Below are 20,852 nucleotides of genomic sequence, written 5' to 3' on the forward strand. Positions count from 1 at the left end.
GAACCGATATGGTTCTCCTTTACAGAAGAAGGTTTATTGATAACTAAAAAATTCTTAACATACCAAAATTTCAAACCTCTAACATCAAGGTACACATTTTTATTGATAGATGATTACGAATAACGAGATGTAACTATCTATGAAAATAATACAAATTAAAGAAAGCCAACTACTTCTTAACTATCTTTAAGTGGCTGACCGTCAGACAGAAGAACAGACATATCCTAACTATATGTGGCTGCGCTAATTATGATCAAATTGATGAGTTGTTGATATTTGAGAAACAATTAAAAGCCATTAAATTAATCAGCAAAACTAATTGTTAGATTTTAATATCAGATTTATAAGATCCTTCAGTTCATAAAGTACAAAAATGTACCATAGGTTGGTTAATTGGGAGGGTTCTGTGATTTCTAAGCGCTTTAGGGGAAAGTACCGATTTATTTTCATCAAAACTTTTTCAATTTTCTTTTATTTTCAGATTTAATATATTATGTTATAGAATATTAGAGATATAGAAACCAAAACAAATTAATTCAAAATGACAGAAAAGGTAATTTTTTTTTATATTCTCAGGGATTTTAAGGGATGGGACATTGGAGGTTAAATCAATATTTCCCCAGATTATGTTAAACAAAATTATCCCTTCATGATAATTATTGGTGGAAAAGTTATGACACTGTTACTTTGCGCAACCCAATTAGGATCCTGCTCAATAATTTACGTGCATTGTATATATCAGTCTGTTTCTTTATATAAAAGTGCGGTCACTCTTTGTTTGTCCATGTTCATTGTTCGGATTATTTGCTGAGCTGAGCTTTTATATTTTTATGGGTGTTGTCATCCTTGTTTCCACAATATTAAACAAAAAGATTTTAAAATGTTTAGACTATTTGAGTATTTTTTAGTAGATTTAGGGAAAAACATAATAACAGAAAAAGCAGCGAAACTTTTGAAACAAAAGATTAAAATATTAACCATGTATAAAGCTGTGTCTAGTTTATTTTTAATCCTTTTTCTATATTAAAAAATATTTATTTTTTGGCATTTCAATTACTTGCTCGGGATTACAAGCATTATACAAAAATTTATACAAATTATTTATATTTACAAAAGGGGTAATTTTGTTTTCATCATTGGTGATGTATATCAATTTGGTGTCCATTGTCTTATTTCTTTTGATCCCTGATAACTAGATGAACAATTAAAAGTATTGAAGAGTTACTTTGCTGCATCAAAACATACATATGTGACTGTATTGTTTATCTTTAAGTTTTAAAAACACACATTATGTAGATAACACATCGATGAACACATATAAATAAAATTAGATACTAGTTTTACAAAAAGTATCCAACACCAAACTTATTTAAAACTTATTATGCTTGTTTTAGGTTGGGTTAAGTAAGGTTTGTAAGGGCTTTGCAGGGGTTAGAACCACGTCTTTTGAGAGATTAAACAAAACAAAAATTAAAGCATTAAGCAACATAAACTTTTTTGGAGTAATACAATTCGCTTTTAAAGATAATTGTATAAGGTAATTGATGTAATTTATTTAGGATTCCAAAGAGACGGACCCCGCCATCCCCAAGCCAGCGGTCAAGGGGGACCAAATTATGAATGTTATAGGTATCTATTATCTATCTTTATAACTATCTTTCTTTCTAACTATCTATCTTTCTAATTATCTATAATTCTAACTATATCTTTCTAAATATCTATCTTTTGAACTGACACTTTGATGCACGACTGTAGCATACAACTCGGGCAAGTTGCCAGTTAGATGATTGGTTCGAATCTAGGTCCAAACCTGTTCATAACTAAGACGATAAAAAACGAAAAGGTTTAACTGAAAGGTATAATACTACATTGTTATCAATTAGTCATAATCATCTATCTATCTATCTCGCTTTTTATATATCTCTCTATCTATCTCTTTATCTATTTATCTATCTATTTATCTATCTATTTATCTATCTATTTATCTATCTATTTATCTATCTATTTATCTATCTATTTATCTATCTATTTATCTATCTATTTATCTATCTATTTATCTATCTATTTATCTATCTATTTATCTATCTATGTATCTATCTATTTATCTATCTATCTCTCTATCTATTTATCTATCTATTTATCTATCTATTTATCGATCTATTTATCTATCTATTTATCTATCTATTTATCTATCTATCTCTCTATCTATTTATCTATCTATTTATCTATCTCGCTTTTTATCTATCTCTCTATCTATTTATTTATCTCTCTATCTATTTATCTATCTATTTACCTATCTATTTATCTATCTATTCATCTATCTATTTATCTATCTATTTACCTATCTATTTATCTATCTATTCATCTATCTATTTATCTATCTATTTACCTATCTATTTATCTATCTATTCATCTATCTATTTATCTATCTATTTACCTATCTATTTATCTATCTAGGTGAAGTAGGAAGATGGCAGATAGAAAAAGTTCTCCTAGTCTTTATTGTGGCCGCTCCAGGTAAAAAAGGAGGGGGTGAGGTGGGTTGAGTTGACACTCTATAATTTACTTTGTCTCTCTGTCCGTAGAGCCGAGGGAAAAAAATTTACTTTATGCAAAAGAAATTGAACGCCTAAAATCATTGTTCTGACAATAATGTATAAGTAGAAATCCAGACAACTACTTGGTCCAAGTGGTGGGGTCCTTTTTCGTCTTCTCGCAAAGTTCTTTCAGTACTTTTGTAGCGACTCAGCTGTGTTTATATTTCCCAAGCTATTGGCTAATATTCAAAGAATAAATTGAAAGTCGACACTTGGTCCCCACCCCGTTTTTAGAGTTTCATACAGTTCTTTCCCCCTCTATTCTCTTAATTTAATATATTTAAAGAGAAGCTTTACTGAAAGTGTACTCTATAATGCAGAAAAAAAACTCAATTAATTTTTGTAATTAAAAAGGAGCTTCTCTAATTTCCTCGTTCACTTGCAGAAAAAAGTTAAAAAACTACGTTGTCACTAAAGCATTTTTATTTCATTATCAAATAATTGAATAATTAACAAACCAATTAAAAATTCCAATATGAGAAACTGTCAAACAAACCTAATGGATAGACAACTTTTATTTTAAAATGAAAGAAATTAATTTTGCATGGAGTAATATTTATAAAAGATATGAATACATACAGTAATCTAATTTTTTAAGGGCGGCTGTTCATTACAATAGTCCCTAAATATTCATAATAACGTTTTCTTATTCGTTGGCTTAACAACTTTGTGGACTTTTATTGAATTTTGATTATATGGTTCATTTTGTTAAGTGTCTAAACGTGTCAACAATTATTTGTAATCTACATTGGGGATGTACATTAATTTATCTGCCGTTATCTTATCATTTAGATCCTAATTTTTTTTAGAAAAGCTACTAAAAATATTAAACTTATAGCTTTGACGTTTTAATTCTCAGAAACATAAAGGGAATAATGTAAAAAAAACTTGAAAACACAAAATTACTTGTAAAACCGTGGAAAACAGTAAAAGTGTCTGACTATGACGTCAGAAAAATTAACAATTAACCTATGAGAAGCCAGTATTCACAATGGTAAAATAAATATATAGCGGCCTCTCATTGGTTAATTGTTAATTTCTTCTGACGTCATAGTTAGACACTTTTACTGTTTTCAAAACCGTGGATAAGTTTGACTTCAATAGAATCAGCGATACCAAAAAAATGGGTTTAAATACACCAATAAAGTATCCAATTCAATTAGAAATGTGTAACGCACGCTAAAAAAATCCTTTGAAATATTTGAAATTTGTTGGGAGGAAAGCTCTAATTTTATATTGACGTCACGTTACCTAGCCTTGCACACAGACAAATATTCAAATAAACAAAGAAATAGAGAAAATGTAAAAGCAATGGATCTAGATTACGTGTATATATTGATATGGGAATTTTGTCGTCATTTTAGGTTGCTAATATAGAACTCATTTATTGATCAGTACGTTCATCCAGTAGGAGTGAATGGGATGGGGTTCAGGGGTACTATAGGGAGTATCTGTATTTTAGCCAGCTTCGAGTATTACTGTTTTGAGTAAATGAAAATATGGTGCAACATCCAAATAATAATGCATCGATTGTAACAGGACATACAAAGATTTTAGAAAACATTAAATGTTAAACCGTCACCCCTCTACCCCCCCTCCCCTTCTTTTGATTCTAAAATGTTGTACGTATTTTTTGGTCAGCCATGAACCTTACTTTGACCATTACCAAACTTACCTGAAAATTGTATAATGATCGTTCAATCCATTTAGGACATTTTTCTGGATGTACAGGGAGGTAGGGGCCATTGTGAGTTTATTACTCTAGTCCCCAAAATTTGATAATAACATTTTCTTATAAGTTGGCTTAATAACTTTGGGGACTTTGATTGGCTGGTTCATCTAATTCAAACTTTTCAACCACTACTTATAATCTACAAATTGGGTAATTTTGGGTATCATTATTGAGGATGTACGTTAAGATATATAAGTTTTCCAGAATTTTAAAGTTAGGGGGAGATATGAAATCTGCATCAAATTTTGAGGATTTTTTTTATAAAATTCGTTTTTTCTATAATTCTTTATCTAAAAGCGGAAATGCAATTTAAGTTAATTAATTTTAGCATCTGTGATTTGTGGATTTAAAAAATCTGCGCTCTGATTGGATGGCGTACATCATTCAACCAATTAGAGCGCAAGTAGTTTAAAATCCACTTATCCTATTGGTCAAAATTAATTAACTTAAAATGCATTTCCGCTTTTAGATAAAGAATTATACAAAAAACGAATTTTATAAAAAATCCTTAAAATTTGATGCAGATTTCAAATCTCCCCCTAACATTAAAATTCTGAAAAACTTATATATCTTAATGTACGTACATCAATTTATCGGCCATTCTATTATCCTTTTAGATTTCTACAGCATACTACTTTATAGAGGGAAAATATATGTATACATGCCCATGTTCCGCTGTCTACTAGACGTTAAAATTGTTACATAATAGTTTTATGTATGTAGAAAATATCTAGCGTAACAAGGATGACATCTTTTTTAAGCTATCCAACAAAAAAAAATAAGAACTTGTGATTTGAATCTTTTAGTATTGTAAAATTATTATAATGCCTTTGTGTCTGTTTGTTTGTTTCTTAAAATCTACTAAATGTCTTAAACAATTTATGATTCATTTGACATTTTTTCAATCAGTAAAGGGTAGGTTTAAGGCTAGAATAAATTTCAATGCTAGAAAATGGCATAAAACAAACTAGTAACTGGCCAAACATATAAATAAAAATATCCGTTTGTAAGATTGAGTTCTTTATGTATGGTTATAGACTTTTTATTTTTACTTTTAAGTAATTAGATGGTTTAGACTATTCTTATCAGATCCCTTCCCTACTACTTCGAATACAGAGAAATACAATGAGAGTGTGAAACAATAAATTGCAGAATAGCAACGATTGAAAAGATGTAAGCAATGTCAAAATCACAAGATCTAATAAGATAGTACGAATACGCGTGCGAACAATCTTGAGAAAGTTATTTGAGCCCATTTGAGTCATGCAGTGCTTGTGTACTATTAAATAATTTTTCGTCTTTCCTAACGCATAAATATTTTAATTCACTTTATAGACCTTTCTTATTAATCAAAGGGGAAGGGTACATTAGACTGAAAATTATTCTGGTTTAAAATTTCCAGTGTTTAATTATTGTGTTTTCATATATTTTTTAAATTTCTAGGTTTGGCCCATATTTTCCACAGTGCCTTTATTACTCCAAAGACGAAATTCTGGTGCGAAGTTGCTCAAGCAGAAAACGGTGAGTTACATTTCTTGGCGCATTTATCGTCCTTGATAAACAGCACAGCTTCTTAATGAATAAGGCATGACCGTATGTTCGTCCTGTCGATTCTTTCGTTTTCTTTTCTATTGTTTATTATATAATTTTCAAAACATAAATGGCTGAAAGTTAAATGGTCAAATTAAATGACAATAACTGACAAAAAATTTCAGTACTTCTTACTAAGAACCACAATTTTAAAGAAAGGTTTCGTGATTTATTTGTAAATCTTAATAGGCCTATATACTATTTAACAGGATATTTGTCTATCTGTATGTCTGCTAAGGTTCCTAAAAGCATATTAGAACAGCTACTAATTAGATTTTTGGCTTTTTGTTTGTCCATTGTTATCACAGGAACGCAAGCTTCTAATAAATCTCAACAAATACAAAGTTTAGAAAAACCTAATTATTATCTATGAAATCATGTATTAGGTAACTATTAAATGTTGGAGAGCTAGAATAATTTGACTGCCATTGCCTAGGATTTTTAAATATTAAGAAGGATAAATTTAATTAAAAAAACAGATTAGAATATATACTTTGAATAGGGAAAAGTCGTCTTTCTTGAAGTGTGTTCTAACAAATTTAAAGTTTATCAATAGACAATACGTGGATGCTATGACAGGGGAAAAATTGTCAGCAATTTCGGTTGCTAATATGGACATCACTTATTCGTTGTTTTAGCCAGCTACAAGTTTCACTTTATTACATTACATGATAATCTGGTGTAAGATCCAAGTAATAATAAATCCATTCCTATAATTCATTCATTAATTGCAGTGCCCATTATAATTGTAATGAAGTATTATAAACGGCTCTCCGCGGATATAGAATGTACAATTATAAGATTAAAACTAGTTTTTTTTAGCCCCGAGTTGCCGAAGGCACCGTCTAAAAAAACTAGTTTTAATCTTATGATTGTACATTCTTATATTCGTAGAAAGCTGGATATAATACGATGCTAGACATAGTTTTTTCGTATGGATGAGAACCGGTTCCTATCCACCGGATTCGAATGAATACGAAAAAACATCTATATATCTATCTATATTTCTATCTATCTAGGTGATACCTATGCCCCTTATGATTTCAACGAAGTTAAGATTGAACATTTTGAAAATGGAACTTATGAAAAAGAGTAAGTAACAGATTTTTCTTCATTTTTTAAAATAAAATTTAAATTAGGGGTATGTTTGTTAAATTTCTTGAAACAGGGTTGATTAAATTATCAAATCTCATTAGAAATATTTTAGTCCTCAGATATTAGTAAATACGTTTCTCCATGATCAGTGTGTGGGTGTAGTGTGGCATGGTATGGATCCTTATATAGCCATCTGGGAGAAACCTTTTATCAGAATTATGCGAGAAACTCTTACAATATCCATGGATTATATATCCATTCCCTTCCCTCTTTATTGTACTACAGAGCTTATAGATGCTATAGTCACAGCCGTAGGTTACTATTACAACAGATCTATAGTATAGATGTATATACAGACAATTACCTCCCATCCTTTTTCAAAGACCTCTTTCGTCTTCTTCTAAATTATTTTCTGCTACTTGGCTGTTTTAATATAAGCGACAACGTTGGTTGATTTTCAATGACACAATAGAAAGATTGCACAAGGCGGTTGCGATGGGGAGATACAGTTATTTAACCTTTTCTCTCTATAGTGTTTTACTCTAATACTATTACAATAATACAATAATCTTTAAGAGCATATTAAATATTCAGGCTATATAATATTTGTAAAATCTATTTAGAACTTTTATTTAAGATATCCAAATAACACTGGAATATGTATGGACAACTGTCTCGACTATAATCATGACCATAGGTACGTACTTCTTCATTTTTACATTTTTATAATTGTATAGTAACCAAAAATTATTTTTCTTCCTAATAGTTAAAGAGATTAGTCATATGCTTAAAAGCTCAAAAATTTAATACATCGCCATCCCCCTTTTTTATTGCCTTTTCCTCTTATCTTAAAAATCCCCTGTAAACTCCCTACAGTCCACCTGCTGTAAAAAATATACCGTTTTACTTTTAAGCCAGTTTAAGAACAACATAACTCACATGAAAAATATGATTTATTTTTTTTTTGAGCCAAATTATCATTTTTAACATCAATGAAGCACTATGTAAGTTGACATTGAATGATAGATAAGTTCTCAATTTCTATGATTTGCGAAATATAAGTATGGGATAAAAGTTATTAACTCGTTTGATGTTAAACAGAATATCATAAGGCGTACAAAATAAATGCTTATAAGAAATTTCGGGAATAGTTCCTTAAGGGGCGATTCGTCGTATTTTTAAAATAGCTTTTTATAGGTTATTTTAGGTTAGGTAAGGTTATATTGGGTTAAGTGATTGCCCCACAGGGTTAGGCAATTGGCCCCGCATGGTTAGAGCCCCCGCTGGGGCTAGAAATAGGAGAAAAGCTATTGTAAAAAATACGAAGAATCGCCCCTAAAGGTGCGTTGCCACCAAAGGGATTATACCCGAAATTTCTGCAACTAAATTACTATGGAACGAGGAGAATACTAATAATAAATAATTTAGTTTCTGGGTGAGTACTATGGTAACAGAATGGGATCTTGTGTGTGAGAAATTGGCGCTCAAAACTTTGGCTAAGACAATCCTTTTCACAGGTGAAAATTTATTCTGGACAGTTCTTTATAACAGATAAGTAATAATATTAAAGAATATATTATAATATAAGAAAATAGTTATTTCTCGCATCGTATTATAAACAGCTTTCCGCGGATATAGAATGTACAATTTTAAGATTTAAACTAGTTTTTTTTAGCCCCGTGGTGCCGAAGGCACCGGCTAAAAAACTGGTTTTAATCTTATGATTGTACATTTCTATATTCGTAGAAAGCTGGTTATAATACGTTGCTAGACATAGTTTTTTCGTATGGATGAGAACCGGTTTCTATCCACTATCAATGAATACGAGAATAGTTATTTCTCGTATCGTATTATAAACGGCTTTCCGCGGATATAGAATGTACAATTATAAGATTAAAACTAGTTTTTTTAGCCCCGTGGTGCCGGAGGCACCGGCTAAAAAAACTAGTTTTAATCTTATGATTGTACATTTCTATATTCGTAGAAAACTGGATATAAAGGGTGTTAAAATAAAAACCAATCACTTCACTTTTTTCAATATAAACCTTACAGTTTTGGTCCAAAACTAATAAAAAATAATACAATTCATGCCCAAGCAATGACAATGAGAAAACAATATTGAATTTTGAATCTACTCACCCTTCAAGAGCCCTAGAGCTTAAGACCTAGCCCTTGCAGAGAAATTTGCCCTACGCCGAAAGTGCATATTTTATTACAAATTTGTCTTTTTAAAAACCAATCCCTCACAATTTGAACCACCATAAGTACTTACAATCTTGTATATAGACCCCATAATGTTTAGAGTTTTTGATAGGGCATGTAAAGACCTTTCTTTAGACACCTTAACAAGGTTTCTAACACAATCTTAGTCAATTTGGCATCAAAAAGAAAGACCTGGCAATTATCAAGAACTAGGAATAGACAGAGCCGTCATGCCTCAAAGTTGGATGGAATTGTCTTTTTTATGTCATATCGGCATAGATTGAGTTAGAAACCTTGTTAAGGTGTCTAAAGAAAGGTCTTTACATGCCCCAACAAAAACTCTAAACATTATGGGGTCTATCTCCAAGATTTGAAGTACTTATGGTGGTTCAAATTGTGAGCGATCGGTTATTTTTTTAACACCCTTTAATACGATGCTAGACATAGTTTTTTCGTATGCATGAGAACCGGTTCCTATCCACCGGATTCGAATGAATACGAGAAAATATTTTACATTATATTATTATCCAGTTTTTATAATCAAAGTGCATTTATCCTACAATCTAGTGTCCCTATTTCATATAGATCTCTTATAGCTTTGTTTATTTGTGAGATTTCCAAGAACGCCCAAGATTTTTCTCTTGATTGGGAAAAAATGAGGCGTTTCAAAGGTTTAATGAGTATGAATTTAAATTTTTTTAGGTAAACACCCCTTTTCCCGCACCTTTGACGTCTATGGAGGTTTCATTTATTATAACTTTAATTTTAGGTTTTGCTCTTGGTTCCTTTTCTGCTGGTCTGGTTTCTGACAGGTTTGGCCGTAGGACTGCAGTTTGGGGAGCTTCCGTTACCATGTTTGTCTTCGGTCTTATCACCAGCTTTATCCCTTGGTAAGCAATTGTAAAGTAATATTAATATCTAAAAAATACATAGTTCATTTGTGTCGATTTTATATTTTTGGATTTCGGTCAAATCTAAAAGCATTGTTTTGACTTATAATTTTAACGTCGCCTATGTGGCATTAGACTATCATGTAATTTATTTTTGGATTTAGGTTCCCCGTGTTTGTGTTCACTTGGTGGGTAACTGGTACCATGGCTATTGCCTGCTACACTGCTGCCTTTGTCTGGGTCATGGAATTAGCTACAGGTATGAGTAACTGGTATCATGACTATTACTTGCTACACAGCTGGGTCATGGAACTAGCTACAGGTATGAGTAACTGGTACCATGACTATTAACTGCTACACAGCTGGGTCATGGAACTAGCTACATGTATGAGTAACTGGTACCATGACTATTACCTGCTACACAGCTGGGTCATGGAACTAGCTATAGGTTTAAGTAACTGGTACTATGACTACTACCTGTTACACAGCTGGGTCATGGAACTAGCTACAGGTATGAGAAACTGGTTCCATGACTATTACCTGCTACACAGCTAGGCCATGGAACTAGCTACAGGTATGAATGACTGGTACCTTGACTATTACTTGCTACATAGCTGGGTCATGGAACTAGCTACAGGTATGAGTAACTGGTACCGTGACTATTACCTGCTACACAGCTAGGCGATGGAACTAGCTACATGTATGAGTAACTGGTACCATGACTATTACTTGCTACACAGCTGGGTCATGGAACTAGCTACAGGTATGAGTAACTGGTTCCATGACTATTACCTGCTACACAGCTAGGCCATGGAACTAGCTACATGTATGAGTAACTGGTACCATGCCTATTACTTGCTACACAGCTGGGTCATGGAACTAGCAACAGGTATGAGAAACTGGTTCCATGACTATTACCTGCTACACAACTAGGCCATGGAACTAGCTACATGTATGAGTAACTGGTACCATTACTATTACTTGCTACACTGCTACACAGCTGGATCATGGAACTAGCTACAGGTAGTAGAAGATTACTACATAGAAATTTAAATATTGATATATATTTTGAAAATCAAATACAGTTATTTTTTTTAGGTAAATGGAAGATCATCCTTGGTATGTCCATGAACTACTCCTGGCCTGTGTGTAGACTTATCATTGCAGGTAATTATCATAATTTATTCGATTAATTTGCAGTCTAGACACACAATAATACATCCATTCAATATTGTATACCTGGAAATACTTAAAATAAAACCACAATAAATTAAATAAAAGATCTTTAAATAACAATAATAATAAGAAAACATTTAACAATCAAAAGAAAGACTACATGAAATATCGGTGCTTATACTCAAACCCATTTTCCTATATTTCAATTCTAGAAAGAAAAAATATTTTTAGTCTTTAACCATAGGGGGGGGGGGGGCTCTTTTAACCATTACTTAACCTAACATGATACGATATGAAGGGTCTTAAGCATGAATTAAAAACCAGTTTGAAACGCATAGTAACAAATATTTATTTAGGTTTGGCCTATGGACTGAGAGATTGGCACTGGCACTTGAGATCCATCTCTGGCTTGGTGGGCTTCGGTTGTGTGCTTATGTTCTTTGTTCCAGAATCTCCCAGGTAAAGTAATCATTCCCTGTCATACAATTTTGGTGTACAATTTGGTGAACTGAAACATCCAAACTTTTTATTTTGAGAGGTTTCTAATGTTTTAGGGGGGTAATGTTATGTATTTTTAAAATGAAGGGGGTAAACACACATTTACCCCCACCCTTGGACGTCTATATGGATGGATTTTGAGAAAAAGCAAAGATTCTATATACATTTTTTCTATAGATGGTTGATTGCTCGTGACAGAACTGAAGAGGCTAAGGAGATTTTGTACAATGCTGCCAAGAGGAATGGAAAGGATATTCAGAAGGAACAGATTGTCCTCCAGGTGAGGTGTTAGACAGACAGACATACGGACCAGAGAGAGGCATGGGCCAAACGGCTATTTATTACACAAGGCCCTAAAGTTTTAAAATTTTATCGGTGGCTTCACAATTTTGGGGACTTTTAATTAATTTTTACTGGTTGGTTTATTAAATTAAGTGTACATACATTTCAATCATTAATTGTAATCTACAGAAGGGGTAATTTTGTCTAGTAACATTGAGGATGTACACCAATTAGTCGGCAATTATCTAATCTCCTTAGATCCCTAGCAGATTTAACTTCTTGACTTTTATCCTTAATTAATAATTTCAGAGACCCCCTCAAGGCGGAGCTAAGGGAGGATTCCTGGATATTATTAAGCACCCCACTCTAAGGTGAGCTTTAAATAGTTATGACAACTAAACAAAAGTTGTGAAATCAAAGGGTTTGTAGTCTGTGGGAAATATGTATATTGTATAACAGTCGAAGCTTTTATAGTGTAATCTAAAATCAGCAATAGATTCTCAATTTATACTATTTCATTTTATTTGAAAATTTGTTTTTATTGTTTAGTTGAAATTAAAATAGAATATTTAAGAATCTAAATGTTAGAATTCAAATAAGGAAACATACATCCAAAACATTAAAGAAAATAATAAACATAATATCTCTATTAAGACTGCACACCCTGATCATGTACTTCAACTGGTTCACCACTGCCTTCATCATGTACGGTCTTGCCCTCTCCTGGCAAAATCTTACAGGTAACAATCACAAATTTGCTGGTATCGTCAATAAATATTACAGGAGATACGGATAGTGTCATGTGTGACGTCATAAAATTATCTCCTTTTTATAAGTTTCCTTTCCCACTTCTCCTCTCATCCTTCTTTTTTAAACGTATTTTATGACGTCACACATGACACTTTCCGTATCTCAAATATTTCATATTTATTATTATAAGATTCTTAATTTTAATAATCCTGTTCAAAACTAAAAAGTTACATTCTTTCTGTAATATATTAAAACTTTTTTTTTGGGGGGGAAACTTTTCCCTTTTACTAGCAATTAACAATACATGAGCTAGTTCCATCTAGTGGATAATTTGTAAACAAAATTTTTTTTCAGGTGGTCTGTTCTTGAACTTCATCATCGGTACCATTCTTGATTTTCCCGCCAAAACTTTGGCCCTTGTCCTGGTGCAGACTGTTGGTAGAAAGTACCCCTACATGGCTGGCAGCGCTGTTACAGGTATAATTTTTCCCGCAAAAAACCATGGCTCTTGTCCTGATGCAGACTGTTGGTAGAAAGTACCCCTACATTGCTGGCAGCGCTGTTACAGGTATACTTTTTCCGCCAAAACCTTGGCCCTTGTCCTAGTACAGACTGTTGGTAGAAAGTACCCCTACATGGCTGGCAGCGCTGTTACAGGTATACTTTTTCCCGCAAAAAAACCTTGGCCCTTGTCCTAGTACAGACTGTTGTTAGAAAGTACCCCTACATGGCTGGCAGTGCTGTTACAGGTATAATTTTTCCCGCAAAAACCCATGGCTCTTGTCCTAGTGCAAACTGTTGGTAGAAAGTACCCCTACATGGCTGGCAGCGTTGTTACAGGTATACAAATCCCAATCCTTATAAAGTAATAGGATCTCTCTCTGTCTGTGTGTACCGAAGAATTTCGCTAACTGCTGAACTTATATTGTTCTTCTTTTCAGTGTCCTTCATCTAGGTCCTGGGAAGGTTTATAACTATTTTTGGGAAGGGTACCAAGATAAGTAGTCCTTATTAGAAAAGTTAACACCCCTCGCCCAAAAATATTTAATTAAAAAAAACTAAAATAAGTTAAAGTAAGATATCTTATTTAGCTGTTTCAGAGTTTTTTATTTATATGCTCTATTTGATAGTTTTCATACCATTAATATTTTAGGTGTTATGTTCTTGTGTACTCTGTTTATTGAGCGTGGTGTGTACCCAAGCAACTGGCCAATTGTCGTCTTTGCTCTTATTGGAAACTTCTCAACCACTCTCTGCTTTGCCATTCTCTACATGTATACAGGTGAGTTTTACTTGACAGCGGAAATTATAACCTTTGGTCTCAACTTTCTCTGCTCGAATACAGGTGAGTTTTACTTGACAGCGGAAATTATAACCTTTGGTCTCAACTTCTCTCTGCATGAATACAAGTTAATTTTAAATAAAGCTGTATTTAAAACCAATGTTCTTAACTATTCTCTACTTTGTAATTCATTACATATATATATACAAGTTAGGTATTCTTATAAAGTTATAGTTTTTTTTTTGTATAAATGTCGTTTTAATTGTAACAAATGTCGTCTTAGTTCTCATTGGAAACTTTGGAGCATCTCCCCTCATTTGGAAGAAGAATATAGTTCCTGATAAAAAATAACGCTATACAATACAAATGACCAATTATAGGCCAGTATACATTGTAATTGACCAATGATAAAATTTATACTGACATTGGTCATTTATATTGTATGATGTAATTTTAATTAATCTGATGCTTCATAAGGGAACTTTAAGTTGAAATTACTTTAAATGTGTGAGATATGATATGGACATGTTTATAATTGTAATGAGAAAGCTCCAATTTGCTTTAAATGTGGCAAATTATATATTGCAAAAAAAATTTAAATGATCTAATGATACTTAAGTACAAACCTTTTATAATATGAGTAGTTTAAACTGTATGTACTAAGAGATGAAATGCAGACTATTTGTTTTGGACTCAAACAAACTTTGTCCTAAAGTTCTAAAACTACATTCATAATCAAATATGAAGGGATAGAGAGATAGATAGATAGGTATATGTAAGAAGTGCAAAAATAGAAAAGTATCAATATGATAGATGGATAGATAGACTCAAAAAAATATGATAATATCAAAATAAACCTTAATGTAGCAGATTATAGATATATAAAAAAGAAAATAATTTTTTTTTTGAGAGGGATATGAAAAAAGGAAACAATGTCAATACTGTCTTTCTCACTGTTATGAACTTTAGTAAAGAGTTTATGTGATATGAAGGTGCGTTAACAGGATTTTTCAAAGGGGTTAAAGTTATTTTCAAAGAAAAACAAAATTAGATTATTTGTAATACCCCCTGTAGTAAATGAAAATGAGTGAGAGAGGGGAATAGTTCATTTTAAAGGTTTATCATACCCCCAATTTGGAAATGAAATTTTAAGGGGGGGTAGGGGATTTTTTTTTATAAACACTGTTTGCCCCCACCCTTGTACGTCCATTCGCACACCCATAATGAAATGTGGTTAGATTACGTTAAAAATACACAGTACATATAGAACTTTATCTATTTATCTATTTACATTATTCCCTTGTTTGTTATGTCCTTCATAATTAGAATAAAGTACAAAGTACAGTATATTAATGGATGTAGATTTACTTGGATATTATAACAGGAGAAAAATTGTGGTTAAGTTAGGGTGCTAACGTGAAACTCGTTTATTGGTCAGCTCGTTTATCCATTATAAAGGGAGGGGATGGGGTAAATGAGGAAAAAAGGGGAATCGTTCTTTAGTTACACTTTAGTAGAGTACAAAAAAATCTGGTGTTAGATCTAAGTAATAATTAATGTATATTTTATAACATTAATTTTGTGTCAAATGCTATGCTAAGTTTAAGGTGACAATAATTATATCTTTCTTAATAGAATTACTTAGATTTTACACCAGATTATAATGTACTCTAATAAAGTGAAACGTTTAGCTAGCTAAAATAACGATTACACCATTAACCCCCTTTACCCCATCCCCTTCCCTCCTACTGGATGAACGAACTGGCCAATAGATTTTTGCTACCTTTATTAACAACAATTTCCCCCCCTGTTATAATATCCACGTATATTCTACATATTTGTTAAATTTTTCTAAATGTCCGTTTGTATCTTGATGTATCTGTAGTTTGAATATCAATCTATCGAACTATATGTATATAAGATTAACTCAAAAAACAAAATATGAATTTTACATTTTTATACAGAAATTTCAAATTGTTTAATTGTTTCGAGCAAGTTTGCTCTCTTTATATTCCATTACAAAACTGTAGTTCAAAATGAAAATAAAATTGAAAGATTTTTTACAAATATTTTGGAAGATTTATTAAACTATTTATGTTTCTAGGTGAACTGATGCCAACAACAGTACGTGCCGCTGGTGTTGGATCTTCCAGTTTGGTCTCCAAGGAAAGGATTATTCATAGATTCAAACATAATGCAGACCTTTTTTATAGCCAATTATTAGGGTTGTCCGTTTAGATCTTGCTACCAACTGAATTCTTACACAAAATATAGAATTTTGGTTAAGTAATCCATCAGACAATTAACCCTTTCATTGCACGACCTTTACTGGAAGTCCTAATTGTGCGTGGAAAGGAGTTTATACTCTAAGGCATTCGCCCAATTACAATATTATTGTCACGTGCCAAACACATAACAGCAGAATGTCTCAATTTTTCTCTAGTATGAACGGTGTGTTTCAGACTCGAACCTGTCACCTCCCCGACAGCAGGCAGGCACGATTACGCTAATGCCACGGGTTTGAATCTGATCTATTTAATTGAATCTGATAAATAACTGTTAATTAAAAGGTTGGAGGTACTCTGTCAACCACTGTTGCTGCTCTGGCTGATATTCATCCTGCTATTCCTACAGGTATTCTATCTACCTATCTATCTGTCTGACTGTCTATCTATCTATCTGTCTACCACATTAGCTGCTCTGGCTGATATCCATAATGATCTTCCTACCGGTATTGTATCTATCTATCTGTCTGTCTGTCTGTCTATCTTTCTGTATATCTGCCTATCTGCCTGTCTGTCTAACACTATCGTTGCTCTGGCTGATATTCATCCTGCTATTCCTACAGGTAGTTATCTATCTATCTATATATTTGTCTGTCTATCTATCTATCTGTCAACCACTGTAGCTGCTCTGGCTGATATTCATCCTGCTATTCCTACAGGTATTCTATCTATCTATCTATATATTTGTCTGTCTATCTGTTTGTCTGTCTAACTGTCTGTCTGTCTGTCCACCACTGTCGCTGCTCTGGATGATATGCATCCTGCTATTCCTACAGGTAGTTATCTATCTATCTATATATTTGTCTGTCTATCTATCTATCTGTCAACCACTGTAGCTGCTCTGGCTGATATTCATCCTACTATTCCTACAGGTAATCTAGCTATCTAGCTATCTATCTATCAGTTTGTCTGCTTGTCTCGCTGTCTGTCTGTCTGTTTTTTTGTTCGTCTTTCTGACAATCTGTCCATCCATCTGTCAATCTATCTATCTATTTATCTATCTATTTAGTAATCTTTGTCTCTCTTGCTCTGGCCTCTTCTGGACTTACCTGGTTCCTACCTGAGACGAAGGACAGAAAGATGCCAGAAACTATTGAAGATGTTGAAAGGTAATAATTTTATCCTCAGTTTCCAATTAATTTATTATCGGTAATAGCTTATAAGTTGCATGTTGAGCACTGAAAAGTAAAACCTCTCCACCTCAAAACCCAAAGTAGTCTTTTTTCCCATGTCTAACCATGTTAGTAAACAAACAAAATATCATATTTGAAATATGGAGTGGGGGGGGGGGGGGGGGGGTTGTGCTCAACAAGGCACTTTAAGGAAAACGCCGAATTTTCTTTTAATTTCCAGTTATAATCTTTTATTTGAATAGGTATGCCTATATTATTATTTACCCTGTGGTTTATTCTTTCTTTGTGGATATGATTACCTTACTTCAGCTAGAGCACAATCAGCAATTTTTACGCCTTCATATAACATTTCATGAAATTTTTTCCTACACACCTTTTTTGTGTACTTTTCAACATTTTCCAGAATTTGTATGGGAAAATAGTAACCCAATTTTTAGTCCAAACCCTCCAAAAAACAAAAAAAACAGACAACTAAAAAAGTTTAGATTTCGTTTCTATTTCAAGAAAAACAGTTTTGCCTTTTACAATAGTTTAAAGATTATTATTTTGACTGGTAGAAAAGCTGGAAGTTCTTACCATAACCTGTCTAGAACCCCCCTTAACATGTGATTAAATTGTTAAAACCCTAGGAGATAAGCCGTAGATAAAATGCGGCCTAACTTCAGAACTACAAAGTAAAAATATAGGTAACAATAGGTGGACAAAAAAAGAAAAAAAAGTAAAAATAAAGTTTTTAAAACCCATAGTAGAAAAGAAAAAGATATCAATGAGCATAGAATTAATTTTTTTATATACGTACTTGCGGATGCGCCAATAGCATCCAGGGGCTCTGTATTTGAAAGAATAGCGAAGGAACTACTAAACTGAATGCGTTCTCCGTTTTAGGGAAAATTTATATAGATCCCGGGATGGTTCTAGGCTGTTTTATTTTCGATTTTAGTCTATGAATGGTTTTAGGCTAGTTGATAAATAATTTAACAAAGATTTTCTGTATTTATAGATAATACTTAATTCTATGTATAAATCTTTTTCTGTCTAAATCTACTCTTTGTTTTACAAATAAAAACATATCTCTAATCAACAAATCATTATAAACCATATATGAAAAAAGAAATATATAGTCTATAAAATAAAAGCAAAAATATATAATATCAATGATATTCATATTTCTATTTCTTAATATTGTTTAATATATAATTTGTAAGTATCGTCTTTAACTTTATAAAAGGAAAGATTTTCAACTAATAAAGGACGTATGTCGATGTGGTTTCGACGGACAAACTCTAAAAAAGACAAAAATAACATACTTTTTAAAACTTGTGTACATTCTTGGTATGGGTGGGGGCGCTTTTTGACCCCCCCGCCCCCCACCCTTCTCCCTTAAATCTGTTAAGGACCTTATGTGGGCCCGATATTTTTATTTAGGGTTTAATAAAAAGGTCCAATAGAAGCAAAGTTACCATAAAAATATTCTTGTTTTATTTCTTGTTTTGGAATATTAATGTATTCATTATTACTTGGATGTTACACAAGATTATTATGTACTCTAATAAAGTGAAGCGGGCTAAAATAACGATCCCCCATATCCCCCTTCTTACTAATTGAAAAAAATTTTTTGTCTATTTTTCTTTGCCTTTTTACTGCTGCTAAAACTATGTTGGAAGTACAGATCGCCAGACCATTCCCAAGTAGTTTATTATCCTCCCTTATAATACAAAAATGTTTTTAAAAGCATTTTACAAGAAAGAAAACTTTAAAGAAATAATTGTTTTTTCTGTATAGATTGAAATGTTGCGCATGTGGAGGTGGGGAGAGCGATTAACAAACTCAACAATGGAATCAGCTGTGTGTGCGCGCTGAGTCACGTGACTCAAATAATTACTTCTCCAGTATGGCTTCGAAACCGATTAATATCCGCTGGATTAGAACCGGTTCCCAGCCATACTGAAAATTATGAATAGCATCGTATTATATCCAGTTTTCTACGAATATACAAATGCACAATTAAAGGATTAAAACCAGTTTTTAAGACGGTGTCTTCAACATTTTGGGGCTAAAAAAACTATTTTTAATCATTTAATTGAATATTTTATATCTGCGGAAAGCTGTTTATAATACGGTGCGATAAATAGCTATTCTTAGTTGGACTTATTAAGTAATTTTTAGAATAGCTACACTTTTATGTTAAAGAAAATATGAAAATTTAAGTTTAATTATCATATTAAAAAAATTGGTTAAATTAAATTTAAAAAGTGTAAATTACATTGTAAAGTAAGAAATATTAATTCAGGAACACTTATTGTTTATTTTTATTTTGGTCAAATTCGAATTACAGTTTTGTGACTTTTAGTTTTTTGTTACTCAGTAAAACTTTGTAGTCTATTATTTTTTGTCTCTCTCAAAATTATCAAATAAACTTAAGAAAATGTATTTTTAACTAATTAATTTTAACATATTAAGCTAGACATTTGAAGTGAAATAGTTTTTGTACACCTGGTTGTAATTTTAGAATGATAATTATGATATATTAAATGGTACCGTTTTAAAATAAAGACTATTTATGTATATATACAATGTTTGATTGTTTTTACAGTAATTTTAATATATTTTATATATTATATTATTGGTAGGATATATTTTCATATAATTATAGATCCATGTATTTTTCAAAAAATTGATGTGCCTTAAATAAGATCATTAATCAAAAATTAGATGTTAAAAATAGTTTGAGATAAATTGATAGATGGCTCTATGAGTTATATTTTGAGATATCTTTGAGATGTGCTTCCATTTGGATCATTTATTAAAAAAAAGATTTATCTTTAAACCGGTGTAGTGTTAAATAATGTCATGAAAATTAAACTTTTTTAGTGCAAAACATTAAAAGGGTGCTCTAAAAACTTTAAAAGTTTCGATTTTTTGTTAGATTATGTAAAATTTGGAGAGAAAAAATCAAAATTAAAGTATATGTATAAACACAAGTAAACTCAAAGAAATATTATTAATTAATTTTTTTTTATTATTTAAAGTACACTCTCAAGCATCCTGTAAGGGACTTATTAAACGGACCTTCATTTGTTAAAAAAAAGTTTATGTATATAAAATAAATGTAATAATGTTAATCTAAAACTTGTAGTCAAATAAATCATAAAATAAAATAAAAATTTTTTGTTAATAAATATAGCTTCGTTACACTAATTTTAGCCGTTAATTTGAACTGACGAATTTTTGGACGTAAGAACAAACCCAAGTTATACAGAGTTGATTTAAGTTGGTCTCAAATTTGCTTAAAAAAAAGTTCCTATTAATTTTGTACCTATTTAATTATAATTAGACCACA

At 31.8% G+C, this 20,852-nt stretch overlaps 1 protein-coding gene across 2 annotated transcripts; it reads left to right on the top strand.

Moving 5' to 3' along the window:
• Positions 1 to 442: 442 nt before the first annotated feature.
• LOC145332165 (organic cation transporter protein-like) lies at positions 443 to 20,676 on the top strand. 2 transcript variants are annotated; one of them, XR_013884070.1, is made up of 21 exons: positions 443 to 553; positions 1,560 to 1,629; positions 2,458 to 2,517; positions 5,773 to 5,850; positions 6,939 to 7,011; positions 7,652 to 7,711; positions 8,443 to 8,531; positions 9,986 to 10,106; positions 10,271 to 10,365; positions 11,205 to 11,273; positions 11,639 to 11,741; positions 11,958 to 12,060; positions 12,372 to 12,433; positions 12,717 to 12,802; positions 13,167 to 13,289; positions 13,966 to 14,094; positions 16,199 to 16,257; positions 16,662 to 16,728; positions 17,389 to 17,488; positions 18,142 to 18,198; positions 19,295 to 20,676. XR_013884070.1 is itself a non-coding variant. In XM_080177117.1 (20 exons), exons 1-20 carry the CDS (start codon positions 542 to 544, stop codon positions 19,332 to 19,334), a joined length of 1,599 nt encoding a protein of 532 aa, XP_080033243.1. In that variant the 5' UTR covers positions 443 to 541; the 3' UTR covers positions 19,335 to 20,676. The 2 variants fall into 2 exon arrangements, 1 of the variants encoding a protein (XP_080033243.1); XM_080177117.1 differs by lacking the exon at positions 18,142 to 18,198.
• The last annotated feature ends 176 nt before the right edge of the window (positions 20,677 to 20,852 follow it).

Source organism: Acartia tonsa, chromosome 11 (genome assembly GCF_053477335.1).
Source record: "Acartia tonsa isolate MP-2025a chromosome 11, ASM5347733v1, whole genome shotgun sequence".
Lineage (NCBI taxonomy): Eukaryota > Metazoa > Arthropoda > Copepoda > Calanoida > Acartiidae > Acartia > Acartia tonsa.